Here is a 21304-nt window from a genome sequence, read left to right on the forward strand (position 1 = left end):
ACTATTGGCCTATATTTTTAAAAATTGTATTATTTAAATACACTTACAGTAATTGGGTTTTGTTGAAAAAATAACCGTCACAGCCAAAAACATTTTGCTAACTAGTGCTAGCTAGCGTTAGCTGTTTTTCATAAGTAGCATGGAATTGTTCAGGCATGGTACAGGAGGGTTGACAATTTATGTTCACAGTTGCGTGTTTTAAATAATCCATACCCGCCGCACAATTCCCCAGCACTGTTAAGGTGGGCTTAGGATATAGCAGGTACATATTTAAAGGTTCAATTCAGTCGCTAGCAAAATGTAGCTTCTGTGAATGCTACCGCGCTATTGCTATGTTTTCAATGAAAGAACATTGGTTATTTAAATCACAGTCTAAAATATCATGTCATTGTCCTTAATATGTTTTTTTCTGCTCTGTCCACAGGTCAAAGCTTCAGGCAAGGTGTTATTCGACCTGGTGTGCACACACATGAATCTCATCGAGGGCGATTACTTCGGCCTGGAGTTTCAGAGCCATCAAAAGATGACGGTGAGCGAGAAGGACAAATAAAGTGAACTGGATAATTGGAACGTCTGTCTTATCAGGCCAGGAACTCGCTCTCTACAAGACCAATTACATGGTGATGTTATCTTCTTCATAGGTTTGGTTGGATCCTATCAAGCCTATTATCAAGCAGCTGAGACGTGAGTATTTCTTTTTTTTCGTGTTCCAACATGGAGGTTTTCATTAAGGTGCAAATCTGACAAGGTTCTGGCAATTTCTATTTTGATACCTCATATGTTCCTAACAGGACCGAAGCACACAACGTTGAGGTTTGCTGTGAAATATTTTCCTCCAGACCATGCCCAGCTGCTGGAGGAGCTGACTCGGTGGGTTTCCTTCCACATTATTAATATTATCTTCGCCTCATTAAATTGGCGCTCCTTTGAAATATGGCTATTTAAAGAATTGAGAGCTGTATGTAAAGTGGAACCTTCAACGCTGAATGCCCTGCAGGTAGTTCTATATTTTTGGGGAAAAATAAGAGTTGCAAAAACCTTCAGACTCACAGTGTCTGAAAGATTTACATTTTCTTTTTGTGGAAAAGTGTGGAAATCATCACAGGCAAAGGACATAGGAAAACAGTACCCCCATCCGAGCAGCTCAGTGCAATACTGTCTCAGACATGTATCATTGTTGTCTCATATTTAAATCGTAAAGAAACACTTGGATTAAAAATTTCAAACAACTGGAAGCCAACTTACGTCAATGAATGTTTTTGTTTGACTGTGCATGTACCTGAAAACAATCCAAAACGGAACCATCTGTGTTCTTTTCCAGGTACCTGTTTGCCCTCCAGATCAAACAGGATCTTTCCACTGGCCGTCTGACATGCAATGACACCAGTGCCGCGTTGATGGTCTCCCACATTATGCAGTGTGAGTGCCGAAGGGTTCCTTACGGCTTTCTGACTCAAGAAAAGTATCGTCTCACAATAAGCTTATTTCCATTTTAATGTGGATATCAGCCTCTATGATCGCCAGACAGAAAAACAACGTCTGAGTGGCATCCTGTTCATGTTGCTTTTTCAGAAACATGACATTTATGAGCTGCAGCAAATTTTTCATTACTTTTTACATTGCTTCCACTGATTTTTTTTCCTCCACTTATTATGCTTGTTATTTCTTACTTTTCAGCTGAGATTGGCGACTTTGAGGAGAGCCAGTGCCGGTCACACCTCCTCAATAATAAATACATCCCTGATCAGATGCCCTTGATTGACAAGATTATGGAGTTCCACTCGATGAATATGTAAGAATTGTGCTGTCCTTTTTGTCTTTTAAGGTCACTGGCAAAACACAGATACATTTACGAGTTTTAACAGACTAACGAGATTTCTTTTTCCATTTCATCATTTGGTCATACCGTATGTTTTCTGTTGTCTTAGTGAGACATTTTATAGCTACCCATTTGTCTGTGTTCACGCACCAAATAACACAGCTGTTGTTAGCAACGCTTCAGATTTTTAAGGTCGGTTCTGGAATGGTCTATGAAGTCAAGGGTCGTTTTTCAGTGGGTTTTTAAATTCAAGTCAAAAACTGATGGCCTCACTGCAGGTGAATTTCTGGTCCTCAAATGGAGCTCCTTTTTAATGTACTCCTTTCTTTTGCTTGCTTTTTTTTCCCCCCTCCCGGGGGCCTTCCTAGTTGATAACCAAAGCCGCGGTTGTCGTAGCGGCGGTGCTACGGGAAGATAAGCCGCTCATTAATCACGGAATGCATGCTGAAAGAACGCTTCTTTGCTGATAAGAATTCAGAAAATTGCTTATTCCTTTCTTGTCAACTTCTCGCAAAATTGTACATAAACACAGTTGATCTGGATGCCTTCAGACTGTTGTACTTAGTAGTGATAAATAGCATGCTGAAATTGAATTAATTGGTCTGACATTATTTACAAGTACTTCACACAATAGCACTATATGACACTAACATGAGAGCCAATAGTTGACTAGTTAAGAAGTTGTAGATGGCAACAACTGAGACATTAACAGTAAAAATGCAATCAACATGCTAACAAGAAATAGCAATGATGTTAGTATAATTATAATCTGTTGAACAACTGTTATTTTAACACACAAACAACATACAACAATACTCAAGTCACTGAAAAGTGCATCTCCCCAGAATCCCTGAAAATGTTCCCCAAAAAAATGTCATAATTGTTTGGATGGCAGACTTATCTTATTTATTCGTGTTGGATTTTTGTGTTGTTAGAGGTCAGACACCGGCCGAATCCGACTTCCAGTTGCTGGAAGTGGCACGCCGCCTGGAGATGTACGGGATTCGCCTGCACCCGGCCAAAGACCGCGAGGGCTCGCGTTTAAGCCTTGCCGTGGCACACACGGGCGTCCTGGTCTTTCAGGTGAGCTGGACGAGATTCGGAGGCGTTTCAGATCCCGTGCTCACTTGATTTGATTTATCTCTGTAGGGACACACGAAGATAAACTCTTTCAACTGGTCTAAAGTACGGAAATTGAGCTTCAAGAGGAAACGTTTCCTCATCAAGCTCAGGGCTGATGGGAATGTAAGTGTATGCGTTGAAAGGAAATTGTTTAAGAAAGGCCAAATTTTGCAAAGCATTTTGATGTGTGCGTGTTCTCCAGAGTTCATATCAAGACACTCTGGAGTTTCTGATGGCCAGCAGAGACTGTTGTAAAGTCTTTTGGAAGATCTGTGTGGAATACCACGCCTTCTTCCGGCTCTTTGAGGAACCCAAACCCAAGCCCAAACCTATGCTGTTCACACGAGGCTCCTCTTTCAGATTCAGGTAACAAAAAGCTCACATTACCGGGCTGCTCTTCCTCTCTCGGTTATGGCGTCAACGCAGTAAATTCTACTCGCCTTTGAATGGCCTCTCTCGGTGCCTCTGCTTGTCTCCACAGCGGCCGCACGCAGAAGCAGGTGATTGACTTTGTGAGGGAGTCCGAGTTTAAGAAGCTCCCGTTTGAAAGGTGATAAGTGGTTTGACGTGCTTGGTCCGGGCGCAAGCGTTTGCTTTTACTGTAACTTTGACCTTCGATATCCTGTCTGCTAGGAAACACAGTCGAGTCCAGCACAACAGCCGCCTGTCGCCTTTGCCTTCTCCACGCTACCAAAATGTGCCAAAAGAAGTAAGTTTTACCAATTTTACCCATCCTTTTTGTTCTAAACTTGAACTTATTCACACACTTCTTGAAAACTATCCTATATTCTCTCTCTCTATGTCAAGAATTGTGAGACTATCATATATCAGTTAAAAGGCAACACATTGTTGATGTAAACCCAAACATCATTTCATCTAATGTCTGCTAGCTGGATGCTAACATATGCAAAACAACATAGACACGAGGCTAATGGAAATGATCTAAGATGTTAAATTACAGAAATATACCTTTATGTATTCTCTCTCCCTGGGAACATTGAATATTAGGCAAACTGTATTACACTAAAGAGGCATCCTCTTCTTCTGTTCATTATGTTGCATCTCTTCCTGTAGAGTGCAGTGCTGCCAGGCATATTACATATGGAGGACCCAAACTGCCAAATAAATAAATAAATAAATAAATAAATGTGGATATAAAAATGTAATTAAAAAATAAATTCAAAAAATAGTATACCGTAAATGCAAAAATAAAAAAGAAAGATGCAGTAAATGCATAAATAAACAAAAGTAAAAATAAATACAAAAATTTAAAAAACAGATAAAAAAATATATATTTTGTGTGCATTCTCAACTCTTGCTGTGGCATGGATAGTCTGACATAGACTTGCATATCAATCAACCAAAAAGCGAATACTTCAACCCAAGACACACTTAAGACCACCCCCTCATTTTAATAACATTTACTTGGGCATTTCATGCTGACATTGTCTGCAGCATTAAATAAATAAATATGAAAGCAGAGCGTTTTCATTTGTTGATTGATATTTTCTTTGTATCTATTATTTATTTTCACTTTGAAGTGTTTTTTTTTTTTTTTGTATTTAATTTTTGAATTACATTTTTATATCAATTTTTATATTCACTTTTATATATTTAGTGTTTATTTTGGCAGTTTTGATCCTCAGCCCAATGTGGGTAGCACACATAAGGCCCACAATTCTAAATTCAGATTTGCTTGTATTCTGTAAAAATCCATATAAAATAAGCACTTAATAATTTGTAAGGGCGCAAAAGATCGCATGGACCAGATTTAGTGGGTCCACTGTTCAAGCTTTTACCATCAATAATAGAACTCACTCTCCACTCCAGAGTGCTGCTCTTGGGGACCGAGTTGACGCTCCTTCGCAGCACCACTGGAAGGAGTCGGCGCTGGTGAGTTCGCAAGAAACACCCGAAGCACCGGAGAGCCCGGCTCACCAGAACAGCGGCCACGAGGACAGGTCGCCGTCCGGGAAGGAGGAGACGAGAGGCTCGACTCGGCCGGCTCATCTAGAACAACTGGCAACAGGTTCAGCTTCTCGGGCCTCTAAAGGCGGCTGCTTTTCTACTTGCTCTGAGAAAGATGGGGACTATAATTTAGGCAGGCGCACGGTATGGACTCAGAGCTACCGAGGGCAGGTTACGTTTCAGCATGGGTCAGACTCAAGAGGCATAAATGGGCCTGTGCATGCACAACACGATGAGTTTCAGGGTAGTATGCAGTACAGGGAGCATTCTAGCGCTTCTAAACTGTCACATGTTAGGATTCCTGAGATGGACGATCCCGCCATGCATAGGCAACGTAGTAGAGATAAAAATTGTGGTAGCCCGGTCGTGCTCCATCACGTCAACGTCAGTCCAGTTATGGGCACCTTCTGTCCATCTGGGACACTTAGTCACGCTGAGCAAAATGGCTACGCAAGCACTGAAACCACCCCGAGCCGCTCCCATCGCTCTCGAAAACCCCACAAAACCAAACACCGCTCTCACGCCAACCCAAATCCGCCGACTTCCTTACGAGAATCACAACCCGTGCTGTCTCACGCCGAGCAAATGGCCGCTCTTGAGCGCCGCATGCTGGCCAACGGGCTGTCACCCCCAGGCAGAACTAAGGCCGGTCCAGGACGTAAACTCCAGGCCGGAGTCACGCATGTCGGGGCAGTTCAGATGAGCGAAGGCTGTAACACGAGTGCTTCGGAGTCCAGTGAGTCTGAGATGGAGGTCAACAGTGGGGATGGCAACAGCCAGATTGTGTTTGGGGATCTGGCTGAGGCCACTTCGCCCATACCGAGAAACAAGTTTTCTTTCGGTAGCCTCCAGCTGGATGAGGAGGCGGATGACGACGCGTGCCACACCTTCAGTGATGACGATAGCTTTCAGATAATCAAAGGCTAGTCTAAAAGAACAGTAGAGGTATGGCGTTCATTTTTTAATTTTTTATTTATTTATTTATTTTTTTTAAATAGGTCTGAAGGTTTTTTTGTTTTTTTTTCCCAGTAAAGACATGATTCTCTTATCTTGCTGTTAGTTTTGACCTCTTGGAGGTTTATTTATTTATTTATTTAAAAAAATTTTTTTTTTTTTTATTGTTTTGCTTTGTAGGTTCCACTATTTTATAGACCTCTGCTGTAGACATTTTCCTTTCCCAGCCTTTGTATTATGGAGGACCAAAAATGCCACCATGATAAATAAATAAATAAATAAATACAAGTGAAAATAAAAACGGATATATAAAATCTAATTAAAAATGGACCGCCCGCTCATTTGAATAAGATTTCATGACGCATTTCATGCTGACGGCGTCTGCAGCCTGAAATAAATGATTATGAGAGCAGAGCATTTTTATTTATTCACTGACATTTAAATGTATTTATATATTTATTTTTGTATTTATTTCCACAATTATTTTTGTTTATTTTTATTTTTTATCAGTTTTTTTCTTTGTGTTTTATTTATTTATTGCCATTTTTATTTCCATTTCTATTTAATTTGTTGTATTTAATTATTGAATGTGTGTATATGTTTATATCCATTTTTATTTTTACATTTATTTATTTATTTATTTATTTATTAAGGCGTTTTTGGTCCTCCGTAGTATATAAGAGATGCTTTTTAAAGTCGTCCCAGAAAATCACAAGTGCCGTGTTCACATTTAGCGTGATTGAGACTTTTGGCACAAACTCTTATTTGCGCTCGGACTTAAGATGACGTTTGAAGACCTGTTGAATGTGGGGGTTATCTATATGCCTTATGACTTTAAATAGGGAAAAGAAACCCCTAAAACGATATATCTTTGGATATCTTTCAAGTGAGCCTAGCCTTGTGCTCATTAGGCACTAACTGTGTAATGTGATTTTTGTGTTGGGTAGCATGTGACTGTGCAATGTTAATTAGAACCTTGCAAGACCAATAATGTCACAATGATTTACTTTGTTAATGAAGAAAATGGACAGCAACGGTGATTGGTGTCCCAGTTGTGACCCTTCTTTGGGGCAAATATGTTAATTGTGTATGTGTGCAATATAAAAACGTATACTGTGCTTTTTTACGGGTTCACGTTTAATCGTGGTCTGACGAGGCACGAGATACAAGTCGGGCCCTTTTTTTTTTAATACGCTTACAACGTAAGGGAGCTTCATAAAGTTAGCGGACACTCGATTCCACCATATATTTACAAAGAAAGCTCCAGTATGCTATAAATGGCGACAAGCATTTTTGTATTCAGCTCTTGTTTGGGATCTCATTAGATTGGACAAATGTACTTCATTATATACGTGTATATTCCATGAGATACCAGTGGTGGCCTGATCAGACTGAAATAGTAGTTTAAACTTCCCTTCACTGTTTGCACTTGAATAGAGTATTCACCAAAACATCTTAAGGTACACTAAGTAGCGTCATGGTACACAATGCACTTTGTTTCCATCTTTTGTAATCTTCCTGCTTCAAGGACGCTTCTGTCTGCATGTTGACTTGTGTTGTGTCTCCTGTTTCTTTTTGGTTTCCTTTTTCTTTCACCTTGCTATTGCACTGGTCTGCTTGCATGAAACTGTTGTGTATCTTTTTTTTTTTTTCCACGCTCAAGCTGTACACGAGAGAGGATTTGAGCAGTGTGCTGTTTATGGGGACTTGCTTTGTGCTTCACTGCTCTTGGCATGTACTGTATTTTGAACATCTGATAATTTTTAACACATTTTGTTAATGTGAATGTGTTTGTAAGTTATTCCAAATATTTCGCCGGCTTAAAGGTTATTGCATGAATTCACTCCTTTATTTTCCTGCACTCCCTCCAAACCTTCACTGTTGTGTTTATGTGTTGCTTGTCTTTTGCATGAATCTCACATGTTTATAAGAAAGTCAATAAAAATAGCTTTTTTGAAGTCAGATTGCTGAATTGTCTTTTTGCGTAAAAACATCTCCGTTCAACTGTTGTGTTGTAGTACCGGTTCCTCCCCTTAATAACTGTAGGGCGTCTGTAACACTTAAGTTGCTGTTATCTTCTGTAGGTTTGTCATGGTTTGTGGTTTCTACCATTTCCCCACTGTTGTGTTTGCAGTAAACCTCCAATCAAAGTTTAGTCTTTGTGCTCTCTGTTGTGGTGTTCTGATCCAGTAGGAAATGTAGCAAAATGCTTCATTTTAACTCATTTCCTCCCAATAACATGTAAATACGATTTTTTTTTAATGTTGTAAGTGTCCCAAAGACGTATTTATACGTTTTTTTGTTTTTGTTTTGTTTTATGCTAGAGCATACAGAAGGCTTTGATGCAGCCTCTCAGCTGCAAAGAACGGTTACAGAAATGGTAGTTATTACACAAACGGCCAGCAGGTGGCAGCAGAACAAAGGAGATCAACCAGGATCATCTAGAAAAAAAGCTAAATTACTTACAATTTTAAATAGATTTGTGAAAACTGATGAAACTTAGCTCTCTTCTAATGCTAATTGCTGCAAAACGGAAACAGATAGAAACATACTTTTTTTCCTGATGAAAGAAGAGACTTTAATCTTTCGTTTGGTAGGTTCCATGCTTTTATAGCAATCGAACACAATATTCTGTGGGCCTTGCAAAATCAGTCAAAATCCAGTAAAACAGCCGGGAGCGAACGGAACTGCTTCTGTGAAAATGTCTGGGAGCGAATGAGTTAAAAGATAAAAATGATCATTTAAATGAGATTGTTTTAGAAATTCAATATTGTCATAGTTGTGCACAATTTTGGATACATTGGCTCGCATTAGCTTGTGCAGGTGTACCTAATGTTGTGTCCCATGAGTGTAGTCTTCCTGCAGTATGTTTTTGTTGCACAGCCTGCCGGTGCTGTCTGGACTACAGAGTGAGTCACTGCTGAGGTTTCACTTATCGAAGGCAAGATGCCTCAGCTATCTTTTTTAGAAGCTCCCAAGCTCCCTCAAATAGATTCCGTCAATAACTGTCACTTGTTCTTTTTCGACGAGCCATATCGGGTTACAGCTCATACAATTCAATTAGGCGAGTGAACACAAGACAGCCGCAACAAATCATTTAGCCGCCGTTTTTCCATTGCTGAGGTTTCACTATTCTCTCTCTCGTTATTAATAGGAGCGCTGACAAACAGTCCCTACCTGTCCACCTCCTCCGGCCACTCGCACGGTCTGCTTAACGGCCAGACGGCCCTGGAGGTGGGCAGTCACAGTCCCGACGTCCGGCAGCCTTCGCCTCTCACCAGCCCACTCCTCAACGACGCCTGCAGCATTCGTACCGATGATGAAGACGAGGTGCGCCGGAAGGTTTGTGCCTGGTAGTCCAACCATTTGTGAAGACTGCGCATGCCATATTGATAATTGCTTGATTAATCGGATACTGTATATGATATTTAGAGTTACTTCAATGTACAGTACATGGACAACAGAGTATAGGTGGAAAATATTTACAATACATTTCTGGTATTCGATGATAATGTTCGATAGTACTTTTTTTTTTTTTTTTTTTTTTTTCAGACCAGTTTGAGTACTCAATCCCTGAGTAGTCACCAATACTTACTGATACCACTAGTACTTTTGATACATAAAATTTCCCCCTGAAAGAAACAATGACAGATCATTTTAAAGAAAGACTTATATGTCCCAATACAGCATTTTCCTTTAAAATTGCATGAAATGAATGAAAAATTGCTATTTTTCAAATTTCTACTTTCTGGTACATGCCCATCCCTAATTTCTGGAATTTTTCTTCCTGGAAACTTGAACTTGGGAATTTTAAAAATACTTAAAATTTATGTTGATTCAAAGTCGCCTTTCCCCTTGAATGAGATTTTTTTTTTTCCCCTTCCATTTTTCCATTTTATTTTTGATAGTTCACTTTGGGCTTTACACAATTACATTTTTTTGAAAAAAAAAAAAAAAAAGAAAAAAAAAGAAAGAAGAAAATCTATCACCTATTTGATCTTTGAAGATGGACTAATTCATCTGTTTAAACAACTTTTATATTTCGAGTCGCCCGCCGCTATTTGTGGGGAATAGGGACTGGCCGATCAATAAGAGGCAATTTAAATTAAGACATTACAGCCGATCACCCATTTTGATTAAAATGCCAAATATCGTCCGATACTGATCCAGCTGATCAGATCTGTGTAAAATCACACACAATAAAAGATAATAATATAACATAGAAAGTGTAATCACTGTTTGTACTGTAGTATTAGTGAGCCAAATGTGTGCCATTAGAGGGCGTGGCCTAGAGAGTGACAATAAACTTAGCTTGATCATTATTCCATTGTGTGCATTGTGGGCCATTTCATTTTGCATTTGACTCTCTTGTTTAATTATCTGATAAAAGTGCATCTGTGGCTCTCCTTGCCCACATGTGAGGGCATAAAGAACCTTAATTGCTATATTTTTTATTTTTTTTCCCACTTCACTCGAGTGGCGATTAAAGTAAAACATTGACTAAGCGACACTTCTGTTATACAGGACAAAAAAGTTGAATTCAATTGTCTCCGGATTACTCCTAGATCACAAAAGCAGAATGTCTTGTGTAGCATGATAAAATGTCTACAACTATGCATTTCTAGGACTATAAAATAAAAGGAATTCTCAAAGACTTTTGTTGATGTAGTCTAGTTTGTACACTTCTTGTACAGGCTTGTTGGTTGGTTCATTTGTTCTTTTTGCTAACCATCCTTTTACCTCTGATACCTTGGCAGAGATTCCCCACAGACAGGGCCTACTTCATCGCCAAGGAGCTGCTGACCACAGAGAGGACGTACGTCAAAGACCTGGAGGTGGTGACTGTGGTAAGACGATCCCGACGTGTCGCTTTACTGTTTGTTTTCTCCTCTCGCTGTCCTCTGGGGGAGAACGCATCGATTATCCGGGTTAGCTGCTCCATTGCAAAGAACCCGCCAGGACGTTGAGGCAGGCAGTGACACGGGCAGATTTTGAAAGATTACATTTTTGTACCCATTCTCCACACTGCACACTCGGAAGTATCTAACTCGCTCAAGGCCACTGATGCGTCACTGTTTCTGTTTAAAGAGATTTTCTGACTTTATGTAGATTTCACACATCAGTTCAAGCATGAAAAACATTGATTTAGTCGGAACGCGCAGGAAATTCAGTAGAAGTACTCAGAATGGTTACAAACTTAGGTGCGCCTGCAGGGCATCTAAGGACACCCATTCTAAAAGTTGTTTGTAGTTTATTATTGCTGCTGTAGTTTGCAGTAAATCATACGTCTAATTCTTCCGTTTTCTATACTGCTTATTTTGTTCAGGGTCACGTGTAGCTTGAGCTGGCTTCAGCTGACTTTGAGCGAAACACAGATTTAAAAAAAGAAAAAAAAAAAAGAGAGAGCTTATTTTGGCAGAGTGAGGTGTCAAAGTACAGATACAGACAACTTGAGATATACGTGACCCGACTTGTGAGTTTCTCAAGGTACGAGCCCTCGTCCTGTTTCCCCCCCGCTTTGACTTGTGAGCAAAAATGTGATGTACAAGAACAGTCAACTCAACTCACTTCACTATAAGCAGTAGTTTGGTAAATGATTAACAATTCTTTAAAAAAAAGAGGCTTTGTTTGTTGGGACTCCCCATTGACGTTTATAAAGAGACTAGGCATTTAAAAATAACCACAAAAAGTCTGTTAGCTTAATGCTAACACCATAGACAGGCTAGCAAATAGGGTGTTGCGGTGTTCCAACCTTTATGACACTTTATAATACAACAAAACTAAAAAGCATTGGAAAAAGCTTACTGAGGAGTGAGTTGTCTGATATGAGACATAATACAGACATGGATGGATGGATGGATGGATGGATGGATGGATCAATTAATTATACTGCCCCCAGGTGGCCAAGGTCTGCACACCAGCACGATCTTCACAATGTCCGTTGAATTGGAACAAAAAATGTTACAAAATTGTTTTCATTTCTTCTAATTCTATTAAATTGTATCATGACTGTTGTGTTTTTATAAAATACAATATATTTCTTATTACAAACACATTCGCAGCCTTTTTTTGTTGTGTTTTTGGGAGTCTGCAACAGTTTTTGGCCTTTCCATTTATTTTAATAGGGAAATACTGTATGATTTGAGAATGAGTATTTTAAGTTATGGGCCTGGTCACGGAAGCAATTAAACTTGTATCTCAAGGCATCACTATACTGTATGTGTTTTTTAAATATAAGGAGTAATAGTAAAAAGTTTGAAATATTTATAATGAAGTATAAATAATCTACTTATGCACAGTGAAAAAGTATTTGTACTTTGTCACTTCCCTACTAATCATATTGAGAAAATAACTGTCAGTATTATCATAACGCAGCGGAACTAACTTGGTATTCATCCTCTTAGTTTGTGCAGGTGTTCCTAATGTTGTGTCCTGTGTATATTTTAAAGTGGGTTTCAACATGTATAATTCTCTCTTCCTTGACGCTTTTATCACCTTGCTATCTTCAGCAAAAAGTCTCTCCTATCTCATAAATATTTGGCTTGGCTTGTGTCCCATCTTTTTTTTCCAGCCATGCGCTCCATCTCGCTAAATCCCTCCAGTCGTACGTAGCTGGTGAAGTCATCTGAACTGCTGGTGCACCTCACCCCAAAAGACTCGAGTCCCTTTTCCCCAGATTTTAATAAACCTCTTCTCTTGCCTAAATGCAATTCAATTTTTTTCACTTATTAAACTGATTATAATCCCCCAAGAGGAAATTTGAATTACACTTTCCTGCGTGAGCTCTTGTCCAGCTAAATGACACGTTTTAAGAATGAGTTTGATTTTTTTTTTTTGTGTGTGTAATCATTTACATAGAAGTTAAATGACTTAAATGTTGCCGCAAGCTAGAACACAGAATCAATTTATAGTCAACTCAAAATTATTAATATCCATGTATTCATTTTCAAGGGGCATAACCAAAACATGGATATAAACAACTGTGTTCACTGAACCTAACATTCAAAACTGTGAGGCAGACACTAACTCGACCCACTGTGCTTAAAATATTTATTTGAAAATAATACAATGAAAGGACACGCAATCAAACGTTGAATTGAATTTTTATCTGTGCATATTTTTGCTGAAAGCAATTAAAGAAAGTGGCAAAAGAGTCAGACACATTAAGTTAAATCCAAAATTATTCATGCCATTTCTCAGTATGAGCGTATGCAATGTTCTAAATATATAATTAATTAGAATGTTCTAGATTAGGCTTCATAAATGATCAGGATCCTTGAGAAGGGTGCAGAAGTTTCCGCTTCCTCAAACTTGAGGATGTGAATAATTTTCCGTACGACATTGGGCAATATTTTTATTAATATCTCTTGCCACTTTAATTTCCAGCCGGAAGGTACATTTTGAACAAATAATTATTCACTTTTATTCCAAATTTGACCGGGGTGTTAATAATTTAGGATTAAGTATGTGTCACTGAACATCTTTCACTTGCTTTTTTCCCCCTGACATTTAGAATCGACAGGATAAAATATAGCAGTTTAATGTCCTCTTTTTCTTTTTTGGTTGGGGTCTTTTCAGTCTTTCCAGGATGCCATAGGACAGGATGAGGACACTCCGGACTCTCTCAAGAAGGCCGTTTTCTCCACGCTTGAGCCGCTGCACAAGTTTCACACGGGTTTTCTCAGGGAGGTGGAGCAAAGGCTGGCTTTGTGGTGAGACTCACACACCCTGACATTAAAAACAAAAAAACACACATGCAATAATGTTTTCGGTTTTGGTTTAGTTCAATCGTTGCCTTCATGACAGCAGGAGCTGCTATCTCCATGGAAACGGTCATGCTGCATGAGGCAGACATTTCCTCGCAGTCGGGTTTCGGCTGTCTGAGCTCTTTTAATGATGTTGTGCTTTCCCCAAAACACATGATACTGACTCACGGCCATGTGTTAAGATGTCAGAACTGGAGTTATTTGTGTTATTTTTAAATCTCACATTGGCCTATTATGTTGTAAATTAATTCTGCTGACAGGATGTGACACAGGTCTTCTCCGGGTACTCCGCTCTCCTCCCACATTCCAAAGACATGCATGGCAGGTTAATTGGGCGCTCCGAATTGTCCCTAGGTGTGCGTGTGAGTGGGGATGGTTGTTCGTCTCTGTGTGCCCTGCGATTGGTTGGCAACCAGTCCAGGGTGTCCCCCTGCCTACTGCCCAGAGCCAGCTGAGATAGGCGCCAGCACCCCCCGCGACCCTTGTGAGGAATAAGCGGTCAAGAAAATGGATGGATGGATGGATGGATGGATGGATGTGACACAGGTAAAGTAACTTGTGGACAAAAGTTACTGATCACCTTCTAACCCATATTAGTGAGGCAAACAAAAAAAATATATCTCAGTCATAGAGGCAATGAAAATCAAGTTATGGAAGATGATAGTCTGGTACTGACGATGTTGATTTAAATAGGACTTAATTAAAATCCAGTGATTTATATACAGTGCTGTTTTAAAGCTTGCGCTCAATGGCGACACCTTGTGGCTAATAATATCCAGTGCTTGACTTTTTGTTAATTTACCCTCAAAAGATTTCAAAGGAATGCTGTCATTAATAATTAATTAATTTATTTATTTATTTATTTATTTTTTATCTTCCAGGGAAGGGCGTTCCAACGCTCACATCAAAGGAGACTACCAGCGCATTGGCGATGTCATGCTGACAAACTTACAAGGCTTAAAGGTTTGATGAATTCAACTGTATCATCTCCACGTGAACGACTCCCGCCTCATTAACACGCGACTCCGTCCACAGCCGCTGACGGCCAACCTGCATAAACAGAGCGACGTCCTGATGGAGCTGGACAAGGCGTGCAGGGCGTCGCGCAGGTTAGAAGGCCTCTGCCGGGAATTTGAGCTGCAGAAGGTGTGCTACGTGCCCCTCAACGTCTTCATCCTGCGTCCTCTGCATCGCCTCCTGCACTACAAGCACATCCTGGAGCGTCTGTGCAAACATTACCCGGCGACACATGCGGACTTCAGGGACTGCAGAGGTAACGCACAATGTTTTTATACAAGTTTGGACTTGCAATGCAGGCAAGACAGGTTTGTTCAATTCAATCTGCTTTTTGTGTTTTTTTGTTGTTGTTTTTTTTACTTTGTAAACAACTATTTGGCAGTTACACAGAACGTAATGTAATTTCAAGATAGTTCTTTGGCACAAATTGGCCAGAAGATGGCGCCAAAGTACAACTTTTACATTAGACAGTGCTTTGGCTGAAACACAAGATCATCTGTGTATAATAAACCATGAAAAATATGCAGTTTGTAGTTCAATATTAGCTATGTTAGCAACATTACAGTGACCTTTGGCATTTAAACAGAATGGTTGACTTTATTTTAGAATGCTAGGCTATTACTATTTAGTTTGGACTATTAACTCATTTGCTCCCAAAAACGTATAAATACGTTCTATTTTAAACATTACCATGCTCCCAAAGACATATTTATACGTTTTTTTTATGTTTTTTTTTTTTTTTCAATTTATGCTAGACCATAAAGAAGTCTTTGATGCAGCCTCTGAACTGAAGAGAATGCTTGAAGCAATGGAAGTTATTACAAAAACGGCCAGTAGGTGGCTGCAGAGTATAAGAGATCAACCAGGGCCATGTTTTTCCCCAGTGTTTTAAAAAGGTTTGTGAATAATGATAAAAATTAGCCATATTCTAATGCTAATTGCTGCAAAACTGAACAAATAGAAACATACTTTTTTATTTCCTGATGAAAGAAGAGACTCTCATCTTTGTCTTGGTAGGTTCCATGTTTTTATCGCAATAGAACCCAATATTCTGTGGGCCTTGTAAAATCAGTCAAAATCCAGTAAGTAATAGTTTTAAATTATTTAAACATGTCTGAGATAGTTGGGATATTTAGTAACTTGTTCCAGAGCGTTTCTAATCAAACTCAAGGACAGTATGGATGTGTTTCTCATTGTATATTTGTGTATGAATAATAAGTTAAAATATCGATTTGAATGACTGTCGCTCCCCTTGATTGGTGTGCAGCTGCTCTGGCAGACGTGTCCGAAGTGGTGGAGCAGCTCCAAGGCAGCATCGTGAAAATGGAGAACTTCCAGAAGCTGTTGGAGCTGAAGAAGGATCTGATTGGGGTGGACAATCTTGTTGTTCCTGGGCGGGTAAGTCTGAATTCATCTAGTATTCTTTTTTTTTTTTTTTTTTTCTCCTTTTGGTTAAAATTGTTGTTTTGTCTTTTCTTAGGAGTTCATCAGATTTGGCTGCCTTAGCAAGCTGTCTGGAAAAGGCCTACAGCAGCGAATGTTTTTCTTGGTAACATCTCACTTTATCATATTGGATTAGTGTTCATTACTTTGGTGTGTTTGGGGGGACTTTTTTGTTGGTTTTGTTAAAAGCAATGACAATTTTGAACGTTACGATAGTTCAGTGTTCCCACGGGTGCTTGAAAAAATTTAATGTTTTTTCAAGGTTTGAAAAAGTGTTTTTAGATACAGTACATATGGAAGTTACTGTTTTGTATTTTAGAATTGGAGTGCCCTAATATAACCAGTATATTTAAAATAAAATAAAAGAAAAATAAATAAAAAACAGAAGAAATTTCATCATTGATAGGAATATGAAGTGTGAGCTCACTTGAGCTACTGTCAAGTGTGTTAAATAAGAACCTTATGCTGCTTTTTCAAATGATTAATTAATAATTGTAGCCAAGTAGCCAAGTCTTCATTTTGAACTGTGAAATTTGCTTCATTGTTGATATTTTCTTCCATTTCTGTGATCATAGTTCAACGACGTCATTTTGTACAGCAGTCGAGGGATGACGGCAACCAATCAGTTCAAAGTTCACGGGCAGCTGCCGCTCCATGGCATGACAGTGAGTCCCTCCTAATCGCATCCGAAGTGGTTCAAATGAAACAAATAGCGGCTCTGTTCGACAAACAAAAACACACATTGAAAACAAACACACTCGTGCTTGGAGGATAAGCACATCATGTTTAATCTTCCCTCGTGCAATCTGTCCTTTTTCCCTTCTATTTTGGTGCTTTGCTGTCCTACTTACCGCCACCCTCACTCGAATGTCTGCGTCTCCTTCCAGATCAGAGAGAGTGAAGATGAGTGGGGTGTTCCTCACGCCTTCACTTTGGTCAGCCAGCGGCAGTCTGTAGTGGTAGCAGCTAGGTGAGATCACAAGTGGAGAACATCCCCTGGCAGCACGGATACATTGATACTTGAATATTTTGTGCATTCCTCCCCGCAGTTCTTTGTCCGAGATGGAGAAGTGGATAGAGGACATTGAGATGGCGGTCGAAATGGCAAAAAACAACAACGGGCCTTCGTCTGACCTGATGAGCTGCACGCTGACTGACAGCAGTAAGTGAACACACACAATTAGTATTAAAGGATGTCAACCTTAACTCATTCACTGCCAATGACGGTTATAGACGTCAAAGCTCCATTTTAACTGTGCTGGCAGTGAATGAGTTAATTTGACCTTTTCTAAATATTTACACCCGTTGTAAATAGTGACGAGACGAAACGAGACTGAAGCCCCCATTAATAAACAATCGTGGAACTAAATCTGTATGCATTTTCGCGGACCATTGAAGACAAAACAAAAATGTAGGCTAATGCTTGCTAACTTACTAGCCTGTAGCAGGTAGCGTTAGTAGCCACTTGTTGATATAATTGTGTGTGAATTTGAATTTGTGCTAACAGATACGTTAATACTGCTAGGGCAAATATGGTTTCGGTTGGATTGTAAGTTTGGTCAAAGCAGACAGAAGAATGAGCTAATTTAGGAGCAGCAGGTGAACTATAGTTAACCAAATCACATGGCTACAAACTAGTGCTGTCACTGTCAAATATTTTTAGAATTGATTAATCTTTTGGTTATTCAATCAGTTCATTACTAATCAGATTTAAAAAAAAAAAAAAAAAGAGGATTGTTGTACTATGTTACCGGTTCGGTCAATATTTTCCAAAGTAAAACAAATGTTTGCAAATGTCTTATTTTGATTAAAGAGATACGTGACTTATTGAGACATTTTCAGCAGTAAAAAGTTAATATTTTGTCCAGAATTAATTGGATAACTTCATTGTTTTTCCACATACAATTAATACACCTGTTTTCTGGGTTTGGTCAGCAAACTGAGCCATGATTGGTCGCTACCAACTTCCTCAGCACACGTGATGTCATCTTCAGTTGACAGAAAGTGTAAAAATTTGATTTTAAAAGTATTAATTGCACATGAAAAATAATGATGTTATCAAATTATTTCTGGACAAAATATTAACTTTTTCCTGCTGAAAATGTTGCAGTGAGTGAAATATCCCTTTAAACATTTGTTGACAATATGTTATCTGTTACCTCACTAGTGTAAACATGACATTCTGATTAATATTTCATATGTGGAATATGAGTTATGTAGCAAAAATCCAGCCGTTTTCATCCGTCTCAGGTCAGAAGGCGGCCATTTTGCCACTTGCAGTCGACTGAAGATGACATCACAGTTGCTCAGGGAACCAATCACAGCTCAGCTTCAGGAAACAGGTGCACTGTGATTGGTCGTTAGCAACTGTGATGTCATCTTCAGTCGACAGCAAATGGCAAAATGGCCGCCTTCCGATATTGATAAAAACTGATGGATTATGCTACTTAACAGTATGTTTTGTCATTGCTGAGGCAATCACTGTGTCAATATTTCCTATTATTTTGACAGCTTTAAGAATCTCCAGACTTCTTGCAATCACATGATGACCACAAAATCAATAAGTCAATTGTTAATGTCCACAAATGATGTGCTCAAGCTTCCTTCTCTCCAAATCGTTGCCCTCGTGACGCTCAAACGTCTCGCAGTAACATCCCCATGACTTTCCCAGAGTGCCCCGAGGAGTTCTCATCGGAGCTGGAGTCCGAAGACGACACGACGACTTCGCACACCTCCCCGGAGAGGGCCGCCCCTCACCGCGGTAACACCATGGTGCACGTGTGCTGGCACAGGAACACCAGCGTGGCCATGGTGGATTTTAGCATAGCTGTGGAGGTACCGGACAAACGTCGAGCTCCGAGCTAACTTCCCCCACCACCTCTCTCGCCTACGCCTCGCTTACCTGTCTTATGTTTCCATGTGTTTGATATCTGTGATTTCACGCAGGGAATTTTCGAGTGGGAACACCATCCTCACGCACAGCGGTCAAACTGTTCCAATAAACCTTGATTTAGAGACTAATTGGTTAATAGATTAATTTTGAGTCATTTCTGCATTTGACTTAAAAAATGTCAAAATCGCCTTAGCCTACTCTAGTTATCAGTGTCTCAATTTAAACTCTTGAGTACAGATTTTAAGACAGAAAGATGGAGTCGACGAACATGATTTACTTTGGACGAGTTTGATACCTGTCATTTAATACATTAAAATTGTAAGAAAAAAAAATCTAAAAACAATATTTGAAAATAATTCTAGTCATACATTTCGTGTGAGAAAATATTGATTTTTTTTTTTGTAATTATTTTTTATTTTATTTTATTTTTATACACGCACGTTCACTGCATATTGTGTCGAGTCTTGGGACACACTGCCCTAAACAGAAAACACTAAAAACTAATACTAATACTGAAACTAACAAACTAAACTAAAACTAAGCATTTTTTAAAGAACTCAACTAATAAAAACTAACAGAACCACGCTGAAAACTAATAAAAACTAACTAAAATGAAAAATTCCAAAACTATAATAACCCTACCGCCATATTACAAATAAATTGTAAATATACTGTAGTATTTTTCTAAATATGCAAAAGCACAACTAAATTATTTGTACAATTTTTAGGACTGAACGCAATTTCTCATTAAAACATTATGTGGCCCTTGCGTCCTTCTGATTTTCTGTATGTGGCCCTCAAATGAAAAAGTTTGGACACCCCTGCCTTACATCTTTATCCAACAATGGTCGATGGGCCTGAGGGTTTTTTTTCTCTTGAAAAAATGTGAGGATGTTGTTCTCCGCGCTGCGTTAAATCCCCGTCTATGTTGACAAATGTGGCTTTCCTTAATTTTCTTTTTCTCTCCAGCCTCACTCCCCCACTCGTCACTTGCAAACTCTGGTGCTCTATTTAAAAAAAAAAAAAGGCAGAAAGTCACTAAAACGGACTCTGTCTTGTTTTGGAAGTGGCAAGAGCTTGGTCTCTGTGACCCCCCCCGTAACAAATGTCCTCTTCGCAGCCTTTGCCTGGATGTCGCCGGCCTTTGCACTTGCATGCCAATGCTTCACCTACTCAGTCTCTGTGTTTCTGTCCTCCCTCTCTCCCTGTCTGTCGTTTCTCTTCCTTTGCCTCCCCCATGCGTCTGTGCGTTCCCCCGCACTAGAGGGCCCTAGTCCAGTCAGGGAGAATAAGGTCGGGCCCCGCAGTGGCCAGGGACCGGTGCCTCTGTGTGTTATCTGCTGGTACCGAGTACAGAGCCTCTCCTTTAGTGAAGCCTGCAGGAGTCTAGAGGTAAAAGAGCCAGGCAAGACAGCACAGGCCTCATTGGGCATAACATTAGGCACACCTGCATAACCGATTGCAATTTTTTTTTACACAACTTTTATTGAGCCATAGCTTTTGGGTGGATTTTTTATTTTGTATTTTTGGCTTGTGCAGGGGTACCTAATGAAGTGGCCATTAAATTGAAGCATGTTATTCCATCTACAGCAGTCATTTGGTACAAGGGAGATTCATACACATACATTTAATTAAAAAAAATTAAGAAGTCAAATGAAACTGATGGTACATTTTTAGTTAGTCCAAAGCGTAATGTAGAAATTAGAGCAGAGTTTCATATTCAGATTTCACATTTGTTGTGTCCTGTCTTTCCTAGAACCAGCTATCGGGAAACCTACTGCGGAAGTTCAAGAACAGCAATGGCTGGCAGAAGCTGTGGGTGGTCTTCACCAACTTCAGCCTGTTTTTCTACAAGTCCCACCAGGTGAGGACCTCTCAAAGCACGATCCAACAGTGTTTTTGTTAGCAAACTTGTAAGAATACAAGAGTAAACAGTTAAACTTGTTGGTAATTTTCAAAACCACACCACTTAATTGTCAAAAGCTTAAGCCAAAAAAAGCAAATCCTGTTTTTCCTGATAAGGACGGTGGATTCGTTACCTCTGTGGCTCATGGCAACCCCTGAGGGGAGGAAAAACAACAACAATTTAAAAAAAAAACTGGGGTTGGCTTCTTGTAGTTCCAGTTTGCATCCTGACAAACTACTTTCTATTCAAGAAACACTTTTTGTTTTTTTGTTTTTTTTTAGCGCACGGCAAAATTTCACTTGCATTTCAACAGCACATATACTTTCAGATAAATATTTTTCAAATTAATGGCTAATGAGAAAAATTTTCTTAAATTCATTTTTTCCCCCTTTTTTCCAGATAAATATTTTTCAAAT

The 21304-nt window shown here is 39.4% G+C and overlaps 1 protein-coding gene across 3 annotated transcripts in view; it reads left to right on the plus strand.

The window, feature by feature from the left end:
- LOC144030235 (FERM, ARHGEF and pleckstrin domain-containing protein 1-like) overlaps positions 1 to 21304 on the plus strand; it is a 47235-nt gene that overhangs the window by 24275 nt on the left and 1656 nt on the right. The window contains exons 3-25 of one of the 3 annotated variants that reach the window (XM_077536357.1): positions 425 to 529; positions 642 to 684; positions 792 to 870; positions 1322 to 1419; positions 1678 to 1792; positions 2755 to 2902; positions 2969 to 3064; positions 3144 to 3307; positions 3423 to 3491; positions 3575 to 3650; positions 4772 to 4970; positions 9018 to 9205; positions 10621 to 10710; positions 13442 to 13575; positions 14511 to 14592; positions 14665 to 14902; positions 15914 to 16044; positions 16127 to 16195; positions 16665 to 16754; positions 16977 to 17059; positions 17139 to 17251; positions 20247 to 20374; positions 20739 to 20846. In XM_077536357.1, coding sequence (XP_077392483.1) covers positions 425 to 529; positions 642 to 684; positions 792 to 870; positions 1322 to 1419; positions 1678 to 1792; positions 2755 to 2902; positions 2969 to 3064; positions 3144 to 3307; positions 3423 to 3491; positions 3575 to 3650; positions 4772 to 4970; positions 9018 to 9205; positions 10621 to 10710; positions 13442 to 13575; positions 14511 to 14592; positions 14665 to 14902; positions 15914 to 16044; positions 16127 to 16195; positions 16665 to 16754; positions 16977 to 17059; positions 17139 to 17251; positions 20247 to 20374; positions 20739 to 20846 — 2646 coding nt within the window. Of the gene's footprint in view, positions 1 to 424; positions 530 to 641; positions 685 to 791; positions 871 to 1321; positions 1420 to 1677; positions 1793 to 2754; positions 2903 to 2968; positions 3065 to 3143; positions 3308 to 3422; positions 3492 to 3574; positions 3651 to 4771; positions 4971 to 9017; positions 9206 to 10620; positions 10711 to 13441; positions 13576 to 14510; positions 14593 to 14664; positions 14903 to 15913; positions 16045 to 16126; positions 16196 to 16664; positions 16755 to 16976; positions 17060 to 17138; positions 17252 to 18760; positions 18925 to 20246; positions 20375 to 20738; positions 20847 to 21304 lie in introns of all 3 variants that reach the window. The other 2 variants (XM_077536356.1, XM_077536354.1) reach the window with 2 other exon arrangements.

Source organism: Festucalex cinctus, chromosome 11, assembly GCF_051991245.1.
Source record: "Festucalex cinctus isolate MCC-2025b chromosome 11, RoL_Fcin_1.0, whole genome shotgun sequence".
NCBI lineage: Eukaryota > Metazoa > Chordata > Actinopteri > Syngnathiformes > Syngnathidae > Festucalex > Festucalex cinctus.